Genomic DNA, 20,668 nt, shown 5'->3' on the forward strand with positions numbered 1-20,668 from the left:
ACTGAGGATACCCCATTGTCTTTGCATTCCAGAGAAAATGTGTAGCTGTTCAGATTTAAAAGTTCTGTAGGGACTTTAAGTTTATGGACAAACTAAGTCTATTTTTTTAAGGAAACATGCCTGTGGATGTTTATGAGTATGGGCTCACAAGTAAATGCTCACAGACTTCTGGTCACTTGCTACCTTCCCTTCAGAGATGCTGGGAAGATGCTCCCTGCCAGCAGCGTCTCTCTCCAAGAACTGCTGGTGTCTGAAACTGCACTGTGCCAGATCCCCTTCTTTGGCTCAAGGTTGTATAGGCTCCTCAGTGGAAACACTGCAGATAAAGACATTTTATCTTATGAATCATTTATGCTCCTGGAATTTAATGAAACAACCTCCTGGACAAATTAAATCATGTACACTAATAAGCAACAGAGAATATTGGAATCTTGCAATGAAAGGTGTTCAAAAATCCCTCCAAGAATATATAACAACAATGAGAATGACAATAATGATGAAAACAGCTAACATCATTGAACTCTGACAGGACCAGGCCATGTTCTAAACACTTACATGCACAATCTCATTTATCCGTCCTGTAGCCCTGCGGAGGAACCACTCTAACCCCATCTTACAAGAGTAAGTCACTTGCCTTAGCTGCGAGCTGGTGGGTGTTAGTGTTGAGATTCAAACCCAGACCCTCTTACCGCAGAGTGTAGGCTTGTCGTCACCACATCACTTTTCTCATTCTTCTTTCATCCAGAATAGAAGAACACATCTGTTACCAAGGGACCAATTGGGAAAAATAACAACAAATTATTTTAGAACTTAATGCAAAGAGGTAAACATCTCAGAGTTTTCTTTTTTTAATATAACCATTTTACTTGCCATATATGTTGCATACGCTGAACTATTCATGTGTCCATGTAAATATACCTCATCTGTGTTAGGGGCAATGAAGGAGTAAATATATTTCTGAAATCTCTTAATGAAGAGTTTACACTAATATTTTTAATTAATTAATTTATTTGGCAAGGGACTAGAGCACACCCTACTGGCCAGCTAATGGGAAATACAGCATTGAGTTCAGAGAAAATGCAACGCTAAAATTTGAAGATAAAATCAGATTAATGTTTAAAAGAAACTTGAAAAAACTGTCTTGTAAATAGTCTCAATATTAAATTAATGTAGCTATAGGACACTAAAAAATTTCTAATGGTTATAAGTTCTGAAAATGAGAGAATTAGAAATACAACCACCACCAATAGCATCAAATGTTTGTTAAGGCAGCATTAGGTAACCGAAAAGTGGCTCCATTATAAATAAACAACTATACAAATAGCCTCTCTAAACCCCATACTAAGAAGCAGTAGTTAAGCCGTGGCCCTAACACTTAAAACAACAGACCGATAAATTAAAACCAGCCTGCAAGGTCTTCTCACAGGCTGAGTATACATAATTTTTCCTTTTTTCTTTAGGGGAAAAACTAGGAACGGGGAGGAGTATCCCTAAGTACATAAGGGAAAAATGGAAATTGTGAAGAAATCTTTTTCTGTGCTACTTTTCAAATGGCTGCTAACTTTGAAAGCTCAGTGGAGACTTCAATTGTGAGGTGGCACTTTTCATGGACGAATCTTGGTTCGTATCAGCAGGTATGTTTTAAAGTAATCCACAAAGTTTATTGGATATATAAATATATATATCTGTGCCAGGATGTCTCTAAAACACAAAGTGGCATATTAAACAAATGACCTGTAAGAAGTGCAATTCTTCCATTGTCATGTATTTTTTCTATTGTGTGCTTATCTCTAAATTAGTTTTTTTTTAAAAAGTGCATAGTTAACTTTATGTCATGAATAGACAAAAGTAAAGGATCCGGGACGAAGAGGGTAATGCAGAAAGTGTCTCACTTTAAAATATTTCTTTATAAACAAAGCAGAAACACAAAAACATCTATAATCAAGAAGAATGCACACCAAAATGTATATACTCTTCTGTAGGATTCAAATAACATAAAAATATAAATTTGGAAGGGGTGTCAGGCCCCTTGTCCAGCATATTTATGCTTACACATGACTCGTATTACTGGGAGAGGAGAGACAGAACCAACATCTTTGGGAAGGCAGTGTCTGATTCTAAGGTTTCCGAGCCAGAACCTCCCCTGTTCTCACTCCAAGGACAGCTTCTTCCTACACAGAAAGGAGGGCGAGTGCAAAGTGGCAACTTCAGTCAATGCAATGGAAGTCTAACCTTTTAGATGTTATGCTTAGATTTTTCATATCAAAAAACAATCAGCTAATACAAATTCCTTGGGAAGTGGCAGCAAAATTAAATAGACTGTGAGAGATGTAAAAAAACATCATCTGACTTTAAATTTCTTTCTTACTAGAGACAATTTAAAACAAGCTGGGTTCAGTACAAAGAGACTATTTTTTCCCCAAACCTGCAGACTAGTGTTGTTAACAGTCAGTGAATCATTATTTGATAAACACAATATGCTAATATTATTTCAAGTTGCTTAACATTTTCCTTTTAAACTCTTCCCAAAATTCTCTATGATACTATTGACATGTCAATGTTATTCCAAAAGATCATTAATAGACTACTAGATAAAAGATTCACAGGGCATAGTTTTTCTCATGTAATTCATCCACAGCTGAGAAAGCCATATTATATGGACATAATTGTAAGCAAAACTCAGTAAGCTGTCAGCTAAAACTAGTTTTTCCCAAAAAATGAATAAATCATCATATTTATTTTGCAAGTTTAAAATACAACAGGACAAAAAATCGGATTAATCACATATTACTCATGTGATCTTATGATTTTTGACAATTTACCAAATATTAGCACATCACCCTGCTCACAACCAGACAGGATGCAGTGAGTATCCTGTTGATCTTCTTTCTCTAAAGAAGGGGTGTGTTTGATGGTTGCTCTGGTGATTATCACTGTTTTATGAATAGGGGAATGTAAAAGCATGCCAATAAGGCCAAAGCACAAATTACAGCTGTATTGTAGTGACTTGAAATAGCATAAGCAGGGTTCCTTTTGGATGGAACCTGAGCTCATCTAGGGCCCCATTCAGTAAATGCTGTACTGTGAGGCATGAAAAGATGGTCTCTGGCAAGGTCTCAGGCTGATCCTTTTTTTACACTGATAACAGCATATGGGTAAGTCATACACATAAGTGAAACCAGAATGGGGAAAAAATCTGGATAGATTTTCTGTGAATCAAAAAACCTAGGCAATTTGGTAAGAAAACCAGCAATTAGTGACTAATTTCCATCATCCCAAAATAATCCTAAATGAATGGCAACACGTAAGAACGTAAGTCAACAGAAAGATGGAATAACTAATTAGGTGGCATAGGCATGAGAATGACCAAGAGCCCTTGTAGTCCAGCAGGAGCCCGTCAGAAAGGAGGGTACAGTTCTTTGCTAAACATTTGTTTATCTTGCAAATAAGAGGGCAAAGGGATACTTCAGATTTTTTTGTGCTTAAGGCCTTGGATTCAAAATTAGGCTTTTGAATTAAATTTAAAAGAATGTAAGTAAATAATAGGGGAGAAAAGGCAAATCATTTCATGGAGTGCAAAGTTAATAGTTAACCTGGTAATGAGGTCGGAATCTCCTTCCATATGTTAAACTACCCCAATTAGGTAGTGCTAAACGTGTAACCAGTGGGCATTATTGCTGAAACGCAAGAAGGGGCTCTACCCAGACCAAAGAGGTCAGCCGGAGGTCTCCGGCCTCTGCTCAATAGACGGTACCATTCAGGGGATTTGTTTTACTTAAAACTGGAGGGTTTCTGTCTGTTTGCTTTTTTCTTACTTTAGTTACTCTTGGTTTGTTATCATTTGTATTATTTATCTTACGGTTAAACTATAAGCCTAAGTTGCATCACTGGCGCCCGGAGAAACCTCCTCCCGCGGCTTGCTGGCGTGCTGTCCTTGGGCATCAGTGGCTGCCCCAACGCCAAGAGATGTTGAGGTCGGAGTGGGTCTAGGTAAACATGAGATTGGGAACTCAAGGGGACGCCAGGGTAGGGGTGGGAGCGCTCCTTCTGGAAGCCGGTAGGTGGCCCTGGCCGGGTCAACTGCCACCAGGGCCTGGCCTTGATTGCCAAACATGTGGTCAGAGGAGAGGTGGCCGGGCAGACCCACTCTCAACTCTCCCATGAAAGGCCCTCACCAACATGGCCTTGCTGTCCCTCACTGTCTCGCGCCGTCCCACTCGGTCCCATGCTGTTCCACACTGTCCCTCGATGCCCCACTCTGTCCCTCACTGTCCCTCCCCGGCCTAGGCCCGCGGGCGTCCTGGTGGGCTCGAGCCTGCAGGGCAGCAGAGCCTCCACCGCCGCCTTCTCCCGGCGTCCTGGGCCCACCCACGCGGCGGCGGCCACGCCAAAACCCTCCAGGGGCTGGAAACGACGGGAAATTTCGCGCGAGGCGCGACGCCGCCTTTGGCCCGGGCAGGGAGGCGGCCAAGGCCGCTGCCCACACACTTCTGAGGAAAATTCCGTGTTAGGGGGTCCTGGGGCTCGGCAGCCGCCGCTCGGCTCCCGCAGAGGTGGGCCGCGGAGGCCGCGGCGCCCAGAACCATCTCCCTCGGGAAACAAAAGCTGCCTCCCCGCAGGGCCGCACGACGCCGGCGGACCCCACGCGAACACCTCGGCCGCGGCGTCGCCCCTTTAAGGGGCTCGCGGCCCGGATTGGCTGCGCCGGGGAGGTGGGGCGGTGAGCGAGGACGTCACGGCTCCGCCCCCTTCGCTATATAGCGAGGCGGTGGCCGCGGCGGCGGCGACGGCGGCTGAGTGCGAACGGGGAGCGTGAGCGGGAGCGAGCGGCGAGCGAGTGGCGAGGCGCCTGCGCGGTGTCCGGGCCCCCGAGCCCGGGGCGCTGAGCCAGCCGGGACGGACATGCGCGGGAGGGCGCCGTGGGGCAGCCGCGGCTCGGCGGGGGTAAGGGGCCTGCGGGCCGGGGGCGGGGAGGGCGGCGTCCCGACGCGCGGGCGGCTCCCCTGAACGCTGGAGGGTCGCGGCGACGCGGAGTCCCCGGGACGCACGGAGGGAGGGGCCGGCCGGGCGGCGTGGACGGGCCTGGGGGCGCCCCTCGCCTGGCCGGCCGCGCACCGGGCGCCCGGACACGTCTCGGCCCCGAGGCCGCTGGGGGGGACGGGGCGGCGCGCCGGGGGCGGCCTCGCGCTTTCCCCTTGTTGGCGGCGCGGGCCGCGGTGCCCTGGGACCCACCGTGTGCCGGTGATGCAGCCCTGGAAGCTGCGGGCAGGCTGCTGCGGGGCGCTGCTGGCCGGTGCCCGCTGCGGCTCTGGCCGCAGTCCCGCTGCGGGGCCGCAGTCCAGTCCTTTAATTCATCCGAGCGGCTCCGCGCCCGCCTCCTGCTCGCTGAGAAACGCGACTCTGCTCCGCCCGCCCAAACCCTGCTTCCCGGGGAGTGGGACCGCCGCGTTGTGTGTGCACAACGTGAGCGCTTCTTGGGTGTTTCTCGTGTCTACGTGTGTGTGTTTATACGTATATCATATTCCTGTACAAATTAGATGACTCCTTCACCATGATTGGTGCTGTATGGGTGCTTGCTGAGTCTTTATTAGGATTTCGTCACTGCTTGAAAGAAACTAGTCTCTTACCTGATAAAAAATATGAATAGATTGTTAGTCATAAACTTAAGTCCAGTCGGGATAGAGACTGTAGCTTTAAAAGAGATGTGTTGGTGACTTCAGGTACACCTGCAACACAGGTAGGGCAGGACCGGTTTCTAGGCAACTGTCAGGGGTGAAGAAAGGTGAGGTTAAAATGCTTTTTTTTTTTTTTTTCCTCCTGGAGAGCAAGTGTTCTGCAGAGTATTAAGCTTTTATAAATCTGTAAGAATGCAGTGGGTATGTGTTTTTCGAGGACACTGAAGCATCTAAGTTCACCAGATCTAGTCTTGCTTTTTTTCTTTAAAAACTGGATTTCTTTTTTGTACATTTCTGTAATTATACAGTTTTAATTGAAGTTTTACTTAGACCGAAGACAGGCTAGGTGCTCATTTCAGGAAATGGCCAAATTTTGCTAAGACCAGAATAAAAGAAGTTGGTTTCTTGTTAACATGCTTTCTGTGATTGGTTACCAGCGTGTTATCAGCCAGGGGCTTTTGCAGATATTAGCAGATTTGAAGAGAACCACATACAGGTTTTAGTGTGGACTTCAGACACTTGCTGTCTTTTCCCTCATTTCACACACAGGTTCATTTCACCTGTGTGTTCCAGTGGGTACTCGCTAATAGTGATAGAGGTCTTGGACCAACAATTTATAACCTAACGTATATTAGATTGTAAACTCCTTAAGGGCAGGAACTCTGCCTTGTACAGTTTCTATCTTATACGGCCTTGCACGTAGTTGATGCTTGATAAATAATTGCACGAAAGCAGATTTTACATTTTCAAGCTCAGCAGGATTGGACCAGTCACTGATAAGGGTCAGAAAGCAAAACTGGTTTTTTATGGCTGTTATGAGATGTCTGAATTATTCATATTTTTGCCAGGTAAAATTACTGTTTCAAAGAATTGTTTTTTCCTACTTTTAGTTCACAGTGGATACCGGTTACTCTTTTTGTGACATTTAATTGTACCGTAGACTTGAGTTTTTGTGTGAAAATAACTCTTAACTGCTGCTTCTCAGAAGTTGCACCAGATAATACTTCCTTTCTGCTAAGACTAATGGTAGCTTTTGAAAGCAAGTTGCCTAAATTACAGGTACAATCTAACATGCTGGAAACTGACCTGAATGTCTGCATACCATTGGGTTGCTTTAGAAGGTGAGCGGAGGAGGGAAAAGGTGGTGCCAAGGGTAATTCCAGGAATTTGAATGTCATAGGCTCCCTCTACCAGAGAAACCGACTCTCCTCCTTCATCTAAATAGATTTGAGTTGGTACTTCATCCTCAGGATTCCTTTAGCATCCTTTGGTGCTGGTGTTTGGCCATGCTTTATAAAAGCTAATGAATGGCTCACTAGACAAACAAAATCCAGTTGTGGCGTCCTGGCATTATTCGCACAGTATAAACACATGCTTTGTAAAGGTAGATAAAACTGGTGAGTTTCGGGGTTCCAAATGTGTGTTGCTAGCTTAATAGAGAAGTTAATTTTAAGGGAAAAGTTAGTGTGGGATTCGGATTTCAGAAGGGAAAAAAAAAGATTCTGTGGTTTGCAGTCATTATTGATACTTTAATCCAATTCCTTAGGCCATAGCATTGGGCAGTGTTACTAAAAGGCCAGTCTTCCACGCCTCGATGAATCTCTCTTTAAAACTTGAGGCTCTGGCTACACGAATTAATCCTTTTTCAACTCCAAAGTGCCGTGATCCAACAACACATTACAGTTTAACGGAAGAAACAGTAGGAAGGTAAGGATTAAAGACATTGTCCAAAAGCTCTTATTAAAGACCCAAGGAATATGAAACGTGACTAGTTACAGATTGTCCTAAAAAATGCTATTTCCTCAGTGTGGAATGCTCTTCTCCTGACTCTCATGGCTGCCTCTTATTCATCCTTTACATTTCAATTTAAAAAGTCACCTCAGAGAGGCCTTCCCTAACCACCTGTGTAAATATGTTTTCCTGCCTCCTTATCCTGCTGCTGTTCCCTGCTCGTCTCCTCGGAAGTTCCACAGACTGAAATTGTTGGCTTGCTTACTTGTTGTCTCTCCTCACTGGACTGAGGCTCCATCAGGCAGCAGCCATGTCTGTTTTTCACCTCACTTAGTATCTCATCCAGAATAAGCATTTGATAACTATTTGTGAGAATAATCCTTGCCTTCCAGGAATTGGTGAACTAAACACTATGAGTTGAGTTCTAGTTTTTATCTCTGCAATTGACTAGCACTTAGGTCTGGAGCATTTCACTTGGCCATCCTTTGCATCAGTTTCCCCGTTTATAAACAAGAATGTTAGGAGGAGAAATAAGGTTTTTGCCTAAAATGAAGATACTTTAGAAAGGAGAGGCAGTGAAAGTGTAGTGGGGACAAAGCTGGCGCATAGGGCAGAAGAGCTCTGATGGCCTTTTTGCTAACAGGAAGATGTTTAACCTCGCTTCATTTCCTCATTTGCTAGTTGGAGGTTAAAAGCCCTGCCTTTTCTTGAGGGATGCTGGGGGATCAAGTGAGAGAACGTGTTAGAAAGTGTTTTGTAATTTGTAGAATGGTTTACAAATACAAGATATTCTATTATTAAATTCCAGAGTTTACAGTAAAACCTGATTGTAATGCCATGGCTGCGATCCGTGCCTCGAAAGTTAAAGGAGGCCCGTTAGATGTATGTAGTAACCTTTTTCATGGGTAAGGACAGGCATATGTTGTACCAAATACCATGTTATAATGGGTTCTATGATGGTGGCGCATCAATGTATTATTAAAGATTGAGGCTTCAAAAGAATTGTTTGAAGTGGTCATAGAATATAAAATCTGTTACCCTAAGCCATTCTTTTTTGAGGATACATAGGCCAGATCTGCAGTTACTAACTCTTAGAGGACAATTGAGGGAGTTGAGTAAAACAGGAACTTTCATAGGCTAATGGTTATCCAAGAAAAACTATTACCAAGCAGTAAATCCCCAGAAAAGTCTGTCTGAGCCATCTTTAAAACCTGAGCGTTGTAGTGGGTCAAAGCTTATCCTGGTTCAGGAACCTGAAGGACTTGGAGAGGCAGTGTGGTGTGGTGGTGAGAGCCTGGTGTAAGGCTCGGCCCACCACTCAGCATGCGTGACCTGGAGCAAGTTCCGTAACTCTGTGCCTCCAGTTCCTCATCCGTAAATGAGAGTGATAATAGTACCCACCCCATAGAGCTGTTGAGAGGATTAAATAAATTAATACATATAAAGCATTTAGAACAATGCCTGTCAGCTAGGAGTCCAGGGAATTAGTTATTCTTCTTACTGGTGTTGTGCTCATTGTAACAATCTAGGGTTAACCGCTGGATGACTTTAAATGCTTATTAAGTAAATTTGAAGTTTTAAAGATTGCCTTCCCATTGTTAGACTGTTGTGCTCGTTGTCATTGAGATTAGGATAGAATTCATGTATCTTTTACAATTAGAAATCTCATGTGTATATCTGAAAGGAATAATATTTTTCTGTCCTGTGTGTTGCTGATTGTAGTACTCCGTAGGAAAAGTACAAAGGCCAACAGAATGTATTCCTGCTGTCGCACTAAGATTGTGAGACACTCAGTGGATCAAAAGGCCATTGATGGCCGTGGTGGTTGAACGAATAGATTGTTTGTTAGCTTGCCATTTCTTAAAATACTTAGCTAGGAAATATTCTGAATTATTCAAGAAATTATGCCACTTGGCTTTGATTTTGACGGTGAAGATAAATTATTTTGCTTGTTGCCTCAGTTTTTACCACCTACAGATGGGCCTTTACATCTTAGGCATGTTGAAGAGGAATGAGGAATGGAGCTGCAAACCCAGCGAAAATGTCCATCTTCAGCACAGTGAACTGCATTTTCATCTTTACTAAAGCTGTCAAGTTTAGCTTGAATACACGCAGGAATATTGGGGGCTGGCCCCGTGGCCGAGTGGTTAAGTTCGCGCGCTCCGCTGCAGGCGGCCCAGTGTTTCGTCGGTTCGAATCCTGGGCGCGGACATGGCACTGCTCGTCAGACCACGCTGAGGCAGCGTCCCACATGCCACAACTAGAGGAACCCACAACGAAGAATACACAACTAGGTACCGGGGGGCTTTGGGGAGAAAAAGGAAAAAATAAAATCTTTAAAAAAAAAAAAAAAACACGCAGGAATATTTTAGTTACGTCTTATTAACTTAATATAAAAATTTTTGAAGACATCTCTGCTTCTACTGGGAAGGCTGTGGACACCTTCCGCGGTCGCAGGGCGCAATGAAGGAAGTTTTCCTAACTTGCTTCCCCATTCTTCCTCTTCCCCCAAATCATAGCCTGTTAAAAAACCTTGGAAAAAAACCCTGAAGTAGGGCTTTTGATTTTGGAGAATCTTTTGCTTTCAGTAAATAAACTCAAGTCACACAACACTGTAACTATCATAAACAAGTGAGTGTGTGAGATAAATAGCAATTCACAAAGTTTTCTCCTATTAATAAAACAGAATTCTGTGAAACAGCTGAACTGAATGTCAGTGCGTCAGAGAGCTTGGCTGCCAGGGCTTTAGACTCTAATCACAAGAAAAATGGTGGGATTCCATCTTCTTTTTCCTTTTCCCAAAGGTGATTATTAGACATTTTCAAAATGAAGATAAATGTGCAGGTGTTGTTTTATTTGGGGAGGATCTAAAATCATGGAATTTGTCATGTTCCTAAATCAGTTTCTTCTTACAAATTTTGGCTCTAAATATAGTTACCTTATATCTCCCTGGGTATGGAAATAGTTATGTAGGTAATTGTTAAATGCAGCTGAAAAGACCATTTATCACCCTGAATAAACAGAAATCAGGTTCTAAAACCAGATTGAAAGAAGGAAATTACATCACACTTTTAAATAAGGAAGCACTGGGCAGAACTGGATGAGTTGTATGACAAAAATGTGCCCCTCCTCCTCCTGTGGGTTGCTTCTGAAATTTATTAATGAGATCTGGTGGCAAGGTAGGCATATCCAGGTTACTGTATTAAGGTAGCCTGATTTTTTTAAAAAACAGTTTCAAAGAGACTATCCTCAAGCTAAAGCTGTATGATTTCACCTTACTAAAGAATGCGCCATGTGCTTTTTGGTGTAGCTTTCTTTTTTTCTTTTTTTTTTTTTAGGGACCTTAAACTTAGCAGCAAAAACACAGTAGGTGCCTTATCATCCAGGAGGAATGGTGTGTAAGAGAAGGTGAAGTTCATTGTTTTCAGAAAGCACTTTCCTGGTTGCTTTAAGTAAACATACAGTAACAGGAACCAATTTAGAAAGTCACATTGTTAACCATTTAAGCTTACGGTTTTTACCCAGTCTGCAAACTGTCCACTTTGGATTGTGGAGATGAATTTAATGAAAATTCCTTGCCTACAACGCATTCTAAGCTTGTTGGATTCTTATTCGGCAATCTCAGCACACGTTTGTCCCTTACAAACCTTTGCTTTGTCCCGAATTCTTCACTGATTTACAGGATACATGAATCTTTCAAGTAATTATGTTTTAGAAAATGAGATGATTATTTCCTCAGTATCCATTTAGTAAATATTTATTAGAAATGAATGATACCAAGATCTACACGGGGGACAAACAAGTCCTGTCCTAGAAGATTTGGAGGACGGGAGGGGGAAGCGGGCACAGCACAGAATAACCCAAGAACGCAGAGGTGCTGCTGTGGCTCCTCAGAAGGGAGCAGGCTCGGGGAGAAGGGGTAGGACATGGCCCTCGAGGGTGAGTTGAATTCTGTCAGGTTTTGGGAAAGGAGAAGCAAGAGCTTAAAAAAGGTAGAGTGTTACCTTGTTGTGGAGGCCATCAGTGCCAGACGAGGAGCTTGCAGTTAGAAGCCTGTGAAGATCTTTGAGCAGTGGAGGGTCTTAATTTGAGCCATAGTTCAGGAACATTGCTCTGGTACTGTGTGTAGGATGCATTGGGTATTTTCAGACCAAGGCAGAAGTCTGCCAGTGAACAGAAGGAAGAGATATTTGAAAACAATGTAGAAACAGGCCGTGGAACTTGGTAATTGACTGTACACGGGCTTAACTCAGGTTAAAACGGTGCCTTTAGAAGTGTGATCCTCTTAGACCATGAACTAGCTTGGGAAGGGGGATGGCGTGTGAAGCGACAGGAGGAGTTTGGTTTGTAGAGTTCCAGATGCCAAAGGTCCATCCAAGTGGAAAGATAATCATCAGACAATGGGAAGCACAGGGAGGAAGCTGGAGCCCAGGCTGCCCTCAAGATTCGGGAGCCGTCCATGTAGAGTGGAAGCTGTAGAAGTAGATCAGAACTTTGGGGCAGAGGTTCTAAGGAGGGAAAAGAAAAGGACAGTTCACGAAACAGAAGGTTTTAGGGTGATTTTTTTTCCTTGATTAAAAAAATCAGGTGATGTTAACAGGAAAAATTAGTTTGTATCTGTGATTGGTATTTAACTGCATTTTTGACCCGTTAAAAAGCTAAAGGTGAGTTCATGAATTTTTAGGAAGTTACTATGCCCGAGGTTATTTAGATCCTGGTCTATACTGGGCTGCCTGAATTAACATTGGCTTTCATATTTTTTGCTTTGCATAACAGAATGCTGTCTTGTACTTAGATACTGATTTTCCCACATAGGTATATTTTTGCAGTTCTTTTCCTAACGAATTGTAAGGCAGAGCTAGTTTTACACTTCTAAAGAAACAAAATTTGAAGCACTGCATTATTAGTTAAATTTCACTTGAGCAGTGTATTTCTTTTTAACTTGAAGTTGACCAAATTGGTTATTTTTCCCCAAGGAGCGTGTCTGTTGGATACTTGGCGAGTTTTGAGAGAGGCGTAAAAGGAATTTCAGGTGGTTGGATGCCCTCAGTTTACAATCTGGAACAGGTTTAAAAAGTTTGCTTCCAAAACTATAGCAGGTTGCCCTTTTTGAGTCCACAGTTTGAAGTTATTTTCCAAAAGAAGAGAACATGCGATTATATTGCCCTCCTCTCCTCTCCCATGCGAGCAAGTAGGAAGTTCGGACAGTTTCATAACATGGCCCATTCACAATTCCCCATTGAAATTTAGAGGCAGGTCACCTTCTATGAATACACAAAGACACTATTGTGGTCAGAAGGGAGCTGGCTTAGTGAACACAATTCTTTTTATACTAAAAAAATTTTTTTCTTAAGAAAGCTAACAAGTAGGTGATGGAAACAATGAATAAAAAATAACTTTTTCTAGAACGTATAAATAATTTTAAGGGACCATTGAAATGTAAGTTTAGAATTCCAAGGCAATTTCGGCAGAAGCGATAGTTACACAATCGTTCTGTTGAAAGCTAAGATTTAGAAGGCATTAGGAGGCTGACACACAGTAATTACTAGTAGTACTTGTTGGCCTGCAGACAGGTGGGGGTTGGGCCTCCAGAATCCCCTGCAGCATTTTCCTGTAATCTGGATGAAAGATCTTCAAACGTGTGCTTTCAAACTACTTAGATACCATATTCTCCCTCCTATCTGGCCTTTCATTTTTGTGTCACCGGAGCCGCTTTCCCCGTGGTCCTGCCAGTGCCTGCAGAGAGCTCAGAAAAGGCGCCAGAAACCACCTGGCTGCGTGCAGAGCGAGTGCCTTGCACTTTCTTCTAAATACTAGTTTTTGAATTTTTTTTGTAGCTTTACTTGATTCAGGTAAAGTAAAAACACATTTGCTCCATTTCAATAATCTAAAACCCAACCCTCAAAAAAAAAGACTACCTTCCAGTAACTTAGATTTCTTGAATGATGGGTTTTTTCAAAAACTCTTCTTAATCGCATATCTTTGAGAGACTGTTAAAGAAAAATAATGCTTGACTATTTGAAATAATATTTTAAACCTGTTTAAATCTCTGCCTACTGTATCAAAACAGCTGACTTTGGGAGAAAATCAGTCGTTGGGACCCATCGTCCTTACTTTGTCACTGAAACATTACTCTCTCTCCATTTCTTTTTAGGTAAAAAATAAAATAATAATAACAAGCACTTGCAGAATATATATTTTTTTAGATATCTAGCTAAAAACCCCCTATGCTGCACACATTGCATGCATTCAGTGGATAGTGATGGTAATAATAACTAGGTGGTGGTGTACAAACAGCCACTTTTTGAGCGCCTGCTAATGCTCCAGGTAATGGTGATTAATGATTGGAACACAGTCTCTTTCCTGAACTCACAGTCTAGTAGGAGGTGACAGATTTGTCCATAAAACAGAAAACCTGTGTGTCCCCTCCCCCCGCCCAGCACACTTGTCTTACTCATCTTTGTGTCATCCTCAGTCCTTGGCACAGTACTCAGCTCTCGGTGGATGCGCACATACTTGCTGAGAGGAGGAGACTGTGTGTGTACACATCCTAGAGGGGTCGGCGTTACACAGATAGTTGATAAATTATGTCCTAAACTGACTTGAGGTGACTGTGAACGTCTGAAGACAGAGCAGAGATTGGTGTTAAGTAACAGGGTAACGTGAACACTGATGCTATAGTGAATAATAAAATAAAAGTGAAAAAGAGGCTTTGGGGACTGAAGACTCTGCACATGTAATGGCTGATGTGGGCGGAAGGGGGGGGTCCCTAAAGTTGAGGAACTACTAGATTAAGAAAAATTGTCCTTAGCCTTTGTAATCCATGCCTTGCAGCTAGGCAAGACACGACTTACTAGGCCCTTCATAAAGGAGAATGTGAAGAATGTACCTTTAAGTTTGTCTTTAAAAGGGAGGAGGAAGCTATTCCCGGCCTCCGCTGAAGCCGGTAATCTTGCAGAACTTGATTTTTACAAGATAATGTAAATTAGTATCTTCATATGTGACTATTTCTTTATTCTTGAACAAGTAATAACTGGAGAATTTGCCTTCCCTTGGCCAACCCTGATATACAGAATCCAAATAAATGCTAGGCTGTGGGGTAACCAGGTGCCAACTTTCGAATCTCTGGTTTAATCGAAGTGTGGGGTTTTAGTGAATACTAGTTTTGTAGTACCGGCTACAGTAGTTTCTCAGCTTGCTCTTTTAGCTTAGGGAGAACTGAGCTCCGTGCCCAGCGCAGCCGCCATGGGCCGGTCGGTCTATAGGAGCGCAGAGAAGTGTGTGTGCTCTGGCAGGTGAGCAGGGTTGGTTGTGCAACTGTCAGGCTGTGCAGTAGGAGGTCTGCTTTTGCTGGCGATAGATTCCTGCTTTGCTGAAAATATTTCAAATCTTTGATTAGTATTTACCAAAAAAATTACTTTTAATGCCTACATTTAAGTACCCTAGTAAGAAGTAAGACTTAGTTAACGTGAAAATTAAGTGAAAGTCTGTAACTAAATTTTTCAATTCAACATCCCCCAAAATTCTCTAATAGTAGCTATTTATGGGTATTTCTGAATTGTTTCCTTTATTCTCCCATCTATTCTTTGTCCCCTCTAGGGAATGAAAGCTACTGGTTGATTACAAATCCCTTGGCTTCACAAGTTTGGAGACATCCCAGAATAAGGCACAATGTCAATAGCAGGAGTTGCTGCTCAGGAGATTCGAGTCCCATTAAAAACTGGATTTCTGCATGATGGCCACGCCATGGGGAAAATGAAGACGTGCTGGGGCAGCCGCAGCGAGTTTGAGAAGTAAGTCAGGGTGTAGCGCCGCTGCAGTCGTCGCTGTGTGGCCTGGGAGTGGGACAGAGAATATGCTGCAACATAACCAAGATGTTTGTCCTTTCCTTCCAGTAACTTTTTAAATATTGACCCAATAACCATGGCCTACAGTCTGAATTCTACTGCTCAGGAGCACCTGACGTCTCTTGGTACGTGTTCTGAAAATCCTGGTGAAGTTAGCACCTGGAGAGGAAGTTGGCAGTCTGGATTGTGTTAGCTTGTCCTCCAGCATTATTTTTTAAATGAGGAAACGACCTAACTATTTCCAACGATAGTCTGACCCCTAGTGGCAGCAGATTCTGCAGATAACCGTGTTCTCAAACGCTCGCACCGTGCTGCCTGTATCCTGACTCACTGCCTCCTAACGAGAGCTGCTCGTGGAAGTGTGATCTTTCAAAATCAAGAGTTAAATTCGAATCCCAGCTGTGGTACATACTTCTAGAAACCTTGGACAAAATCTCTCAGCTTTCCTGCTAGTATTGAATGCATGTTTGGAAGTGATATAGTAGTGTAGATGTTGATAAAAACTTAGAAAAGTGTGTGATACGCTATGTAGTACCTTTAATGTGAACATTATGTTCCGTAGATTTTGTCAGGAGCTACTTACCACATTGCCAGCAAGTCCATTCACTCACAGTATTATGGCGGCACTAGGAGTGAGGACTTGGTCTCATCTGTGCCCTGCGAGCCTTGTATTCATGTAAATTGTATGCTGTTCATCTTTTGCAAATTTTGCACGTCACAAAACCAGCCTGAGATGCGTGGGTGTGCACCATGCACATGTCCGAGGGAGACAGGAGAGGTAGTTGGTTCTTTGAACCAGATCATGTGCGTTAACAATCTTGTGGTCCCTGATTACACCTGTGGTGGTTGCACGGCCGTTCTCGGGGTTACAGCTGTCAGGTATTTCAGTAGCAGTTGAGGCAGAAAGCTGTAGCAGCCCAGGTAGCGGGGGCTCTGCCTCACTTGGGTGGGGAGAGCATTGTTGGTCTTTTGTTAACGTTTCTTGTTCATTCCAGGGCCCACTTCGAAATCTGCTCTGATGAATGGCAACCACTTTGCAAAAAATAGTCCCTCTCAGAAGTCCAGCTTGCCCCCTCTGATTATTCCCTCGAGTGAAAGCTTGGGACAACATGAAGAGGATCAAGTTGTATGTGGTTTTAAGAAACTCTCAGTAAATGGGGTTTGTGCTTCTACTCCTCCACTCACACCCATAAAAAACTCACCTGCCCTTTTCCCCTGTGCGGCGCTCTGTGAACGGGGCTCTCGGCCCCTCCCACCACTGCCCATCTCCGAAGACCTCTCTTTGGACGAGACAGACTGTGAGGTGGAATTCCTAACCAGCTCGGATACAGACTTCCTTTTAGAAGACTGTGGGCTTTCTGACTTCAAGTCCGATCTTCCTGGCCGGCGAAGCTTCCGTGGGTGTGGACAGATCAACTATGCCTATTTTGATACCCCAGCTGTTTCTGCAGCAGATCTCAACCAGGCACCTGACCAGAATGGAGGTGCGCAAACCTCAGATCCGCCTCCCCCTCAGAGCCACCGAAGATTAAGGAGGTCTCATTCAGGACCCGCTGGATCCTTTCACAAGCCGGCCATAAGGATATCCAGCTACGTACACAGAGCTTCTCCAAACTCCGATGAAGACAAACCCGAGGTCCCCCCCAGGGTCCCCATACCTCCCAGGCCAGTGAAGCCCGATTATAGAAGGTGGTCAGCCGAAGTTACTTCCAGCACCTACAGTGATGAAGACAGGCCTCCGAAAGTGCCACCAAGAGAACCCTTATCACGGAGTAACTCCCGCACCCCCAGTCCTAAAAGCCTGCCGTCTTACCTCAATGGGGTCATGCCCCCTACGCAGAGCTTCGCCCCTGATCCTAAGTATGTCAGCAGCAAAGCTCTGCAAAGACAGAACAGTGAAGGATCTGCCAATAAGGTTCCTTGCATTCTGCCCATTATTGAAAATGGGAAGAAGGTTAGTTCAACCCATTATTACCTACTACCTGAGAGACCACCATACCTGGACAAATACGAAAAATTTTTTAGGGAAGCAGAAGAGACAAATGCAAGCACCCAAATCCAGCCATTGTCTGCTGACTGCAGTATGGTTTCAGCCACAGAAAAGCTGGACTCTAAAACAAAAATGGATCTAGGCGGCCATGTGAAGCGTAAACATTTATCCTATGTGGTTTCTCCTTAGACTTTGGGGTCATGGTTCAGCAGAGGTTCCATAAGAGCAGATGCTTCTCAAGCAACTTTGCAGTTTGAGGTTCAGAGGAAAACGTTTCAGATTGCAGAATAAAGTAGTTGAACTCTGTCTTAAAGAGAAAGGTTTGGAGCGGTAGAGAGGTGCTGTCATGCTGAGGATCCCCAATTTTGTTAGCATTGGAGAAAAGTCTTTCCAAGCCTATAATTTAAAGATGTGATGGTGGGGAGGGAAGGATGGGGAAACTTTTACATATGCAAACATTATATACCTATATATAAACTTGTGGCATAACCATAGACCATAGTTGCAGGTTAACCAATTAGCTACTATCTTAGAGTAATATATATTCAGAATGATAAAAACTCAAGCTGGAGAATGACTCCGGATAGACTGAAAATTAAGCAAATGGAAGAAAAAACAGTATTGTTTAGATCAGAATCATAAAAAGAAATATTTTTGCTTAATAAGTTTGAAGATTTCTGGCTCTTAGGCCCTCTTATATTTTGTTTCATTTATTTTTGGAGGCAGTCCTTTCCCTTGAGGGCAGGGTGTCCATCCTCACCGTGACTCGACCTACCTAGTTTAAAAATTGTCCCAAGACCTAAATACTTCCAGGTTTTGCTTTCTGTGTTGTTGAGGGGAGGGATAGCAGTTTATGTGGCGACCATATTTTCACCTGTACATGTCTCACATGTTGAAAAATGAGAAGATAGTAGAATTAGTAAATTTTTCCTTACAATTCCTGCTTTGTTCCACCCACTAAAATGGCCCATTGTAGCATGCGCCTTCCAGAAACAGTGGGACGCATTAGAATCACATGGAAAAGCAAACTGTTCGCCAGTGTTTAGGATGTCAGTTTTAAGCAATAATGAAACCATTAGCTATGTGATTGAGAGTTACTGTGTGGGGATGTGTGTTGTGTTTTTTTGTTTGTGTTTTTTTAGACTATTAATAAACAAATACAACACAAGCTGGCCTTGTGTTGCTGGTTCCTATTCAGTATTTCCTGGGGGTTGTTTGCTTTTTAAGTAAAACACTTCTGACCAATAGCTCAGTATGTCTTAATACCAGAGGTCACATCAGCATCTTTCTGCTTTTACAGCTCTGCCAGCTGGCTGCTTCCCCTAGCTTCAGTGAGACACGTAGCCCGTGTTCCTGTTTTCACATGTTTCCATGTATTTATCTTGTATAGATAAGCACAGAAGAGAAGGTGCTCACTAACAGAGGTACATTACTACGATGTTCTCTTAACAGTTAAACAAGCTGTTTACAGTTTAAACTGCTGAATGATATGATTTGAGCTATTTAAAGCTTATGTTTTAGTATGAACTAATGAAGGTTAAAACATGCTTTAGAAAAATGCACTGATTTCTGCATTATGTGTACAGTATTGGATAAAGGATTTTATTCATTTTTGTTGCATTATTTTGAATATTGTCTTTTCATTTTAATAAAGTTATAATACTTATTTATGACACCGTTAATAATGTTTCTTGCCTAAACTCTTATAAAATTTTATGTCTCACGTACTTTGACAACATTACTGTTTTCAAGCACAAGGGAAGATCTTTCACAGTTTAATAGATGCTTGAAATTTACTGTCATTCCCTAAAATGACAAGTAATTTGAGCGGTTTATGTTTAAATACTATACACATGCAGCAGTGAAAATGCGCTGTTCTTATACCGTTAACAATGAAGAGCGCGAACTGATGTTGGTATGTTACTGTCAAAACGGTCATCGTCTGGCGGGGCCTCCCTGTCGAGGGAGCATATCAGAAGAAACCGGCTCTGAGAGGGCCTTGAAGCGACTTGAGTTTGAGGACTAGGTTGGGATGACTCTGGGCCCTTTGGGAGGCTCTGCTGCTTGCTTCATGTGAGGCCACCAAAGGAATGCCAGCCTGCCCTGGCCTCTCTCGGAGGTGGCGAGTCCACAGCGGGCAGATGTGCTCCTCACAGCTCGGGATACAGGAGGAAGCTGGGGTGCTGTTTGTGAGGGTGCTGGTCCTATGTCGCTTGGCCCACGTCCTCTGCCCTCCAGCTAAAGCCGAGCTGCCGTCCCTGCTCCCTCTCTCAACACTCCCCTGGTTCCTGGGTGATGGCGAAGGTCACGGGGACCTGAACCGAGCACCTGCCTGTGCTTGGTACCCTCCAGAGTCAGGGGTGAGGGCAGGAAATCCTCACCCCACCTCTTTCTAACTGTCTTGGGCAGATTCTTTAAAATCTCTCTACATCAGTCTTCTCATTGTTAGTATGGGCGGCGGGTGGGGGGCTGGTCCCTAAGATAGGGAATTATCTGTGACAGCTGCATAGAAGCCACAGTAACTCGTATGTGGTGAACACCCAATACATGAATTGCTTTTTTTTTTTAAAGATTGGCACCTGAGCTAACATCTGTTACCAATCTTCTTTTATTTCTTATTCCCAAGGCCCCCAGCACACGGTTGTATATTCTAGTTGTAGGACCTGGCAGTGCTATGTGGGACACTGCCTCAGCATGGCTTGATGAGCGGTGCCATGTCTACGCCGAGGACCAGCAAAACCCCAGACCGCTGAAGCGGAGCACGCGAGCTTAACCACTCAGCCCTGGGGCCGGCCCCCATGAATTGTTTTTATGAACTTCTGTTACTCGCTATCACCCTGAAAGTTGGGTCTTATTTCTGACATTTTGCAGATGAAGAAATGGGCTGGGGGAGTTTATTCAGCAGACATTAGTTGAATACCAACCACATGCTAGATCCTGGGAAAATAGACACATCCCTTGCCCTTATAGAATTTAAAGCTGTCCATAATTATAATTTATGATAAATGCTAAAAAGGATGAGCAGTGGTGGCGACAGAATGACGGGGCTCCTGCCTCTCCCAGGTGATCATTTCTGAAGGGTTGGAATCTAAGCTGAAGGAGGTGGTGTGAATAAGGAGGAAACAAGAATGTGTGAGCCCCTGATGCAGGAAAGAAAAAGCTGGGCATTTTCTAGAAGCCAGAAGTTGTTATGGTGGTGGGATGGACAACGGGAAAGGGTAGTGGACGCCACTCAAAGATCTAAGCAGGGGAAACTGGCAGCAGAAAAACTGGCTTTGAAAGATACTTAGCGGTAGAAACAGCATTTGGAGAGCTCAGGTGGGATGTGGAGCACCGGCACGTGTGCGCTCCAGCCTCAGAGGGTGAGCTCCAGCCACGCAGATACCGCCTGTGGAATGCCTGAACGTTGCACTCCCACTTCTTGA

General features: G+C 43.7%; 1 protein-coding gene and 1 long non-coding RNA gene across 5 annotated transcripts; one reads left to right on the forward strand and one right to left on the reverse strand.

The window, feature by feature from the left end:
* Positions 1–148: 148 nt before the first annotated feature.
* LOC139045377 (uncharacterized) lies at positions 149–5,456 on the reverse strand. Its single transcript, XR_011503666.1, has 3 exons — positions 5,233–5,456; positions 690–760; positions 149–316 (listed from the first exon to the last, which is right to left on the reverse strand). It is a non-coding gene; the product is annotated as an uncharacterized lncRNA (long non-coding RNA).
* Positions 4,783–18,916, forward strand: ERRFI1 (ERBB receptor feedback inhibitor 1). 4 transcript variants are annotated; one of them, XM_070511170.1, is made up of 5 exons: positions 4,784–4,944; positions 9,368–9,700; positions 15,006–15,199; positions 15,302–15,378; positions 16,249–18,916. In XM_070511170.1, the coding sequence occupies exons 3-5, from the start codon at positions 15,078–15,080 to the stop codon at positions 17,430–17,432; spliced, it is 1,383 nt and encodes a 460-aa protein (XP_070367271.1). In that variant the 5' UTR covers positions 4,784–4,944; positions 9,368–9,700; positions 15,006–15,077; the 3' UTR covers positions 17,433–18,916. The 4 variants fall into 4 exon arrangements, with proteins under 4 accessions (XP_044625543.1, XP_014717175.1, XP_070367271.1 ...); XM_070511169.1 differs by having other exon boundaries at positions 4,786–4,944; positions 15,281–15,378; XM_044769608.2 differs by lacking the exon at positions 9,368–9,700 and having other exon boundaries at positions 4,783–4,944; positions 15,281–15,378.
* The last annotated feature ends 1,752 nt before the right edge of the window (positions 18,917–20,668 follow it).

The sequence above is a fragment of the Equus asinus genome, chromosome 5 (assembly GCF_041296235.1).
Source record: "Equus asinus isolate D_3611 breed Donkey chromosome 5, EquAss-T2T_v2, whole genome shotgun sequence".
Taxonomy (NCBI): domain Eukaryota; kingdom Metazoa; phylum Chordata; class Mammalia; order Perissodactyla; family Equidae; genus Equus; species Equus asinus.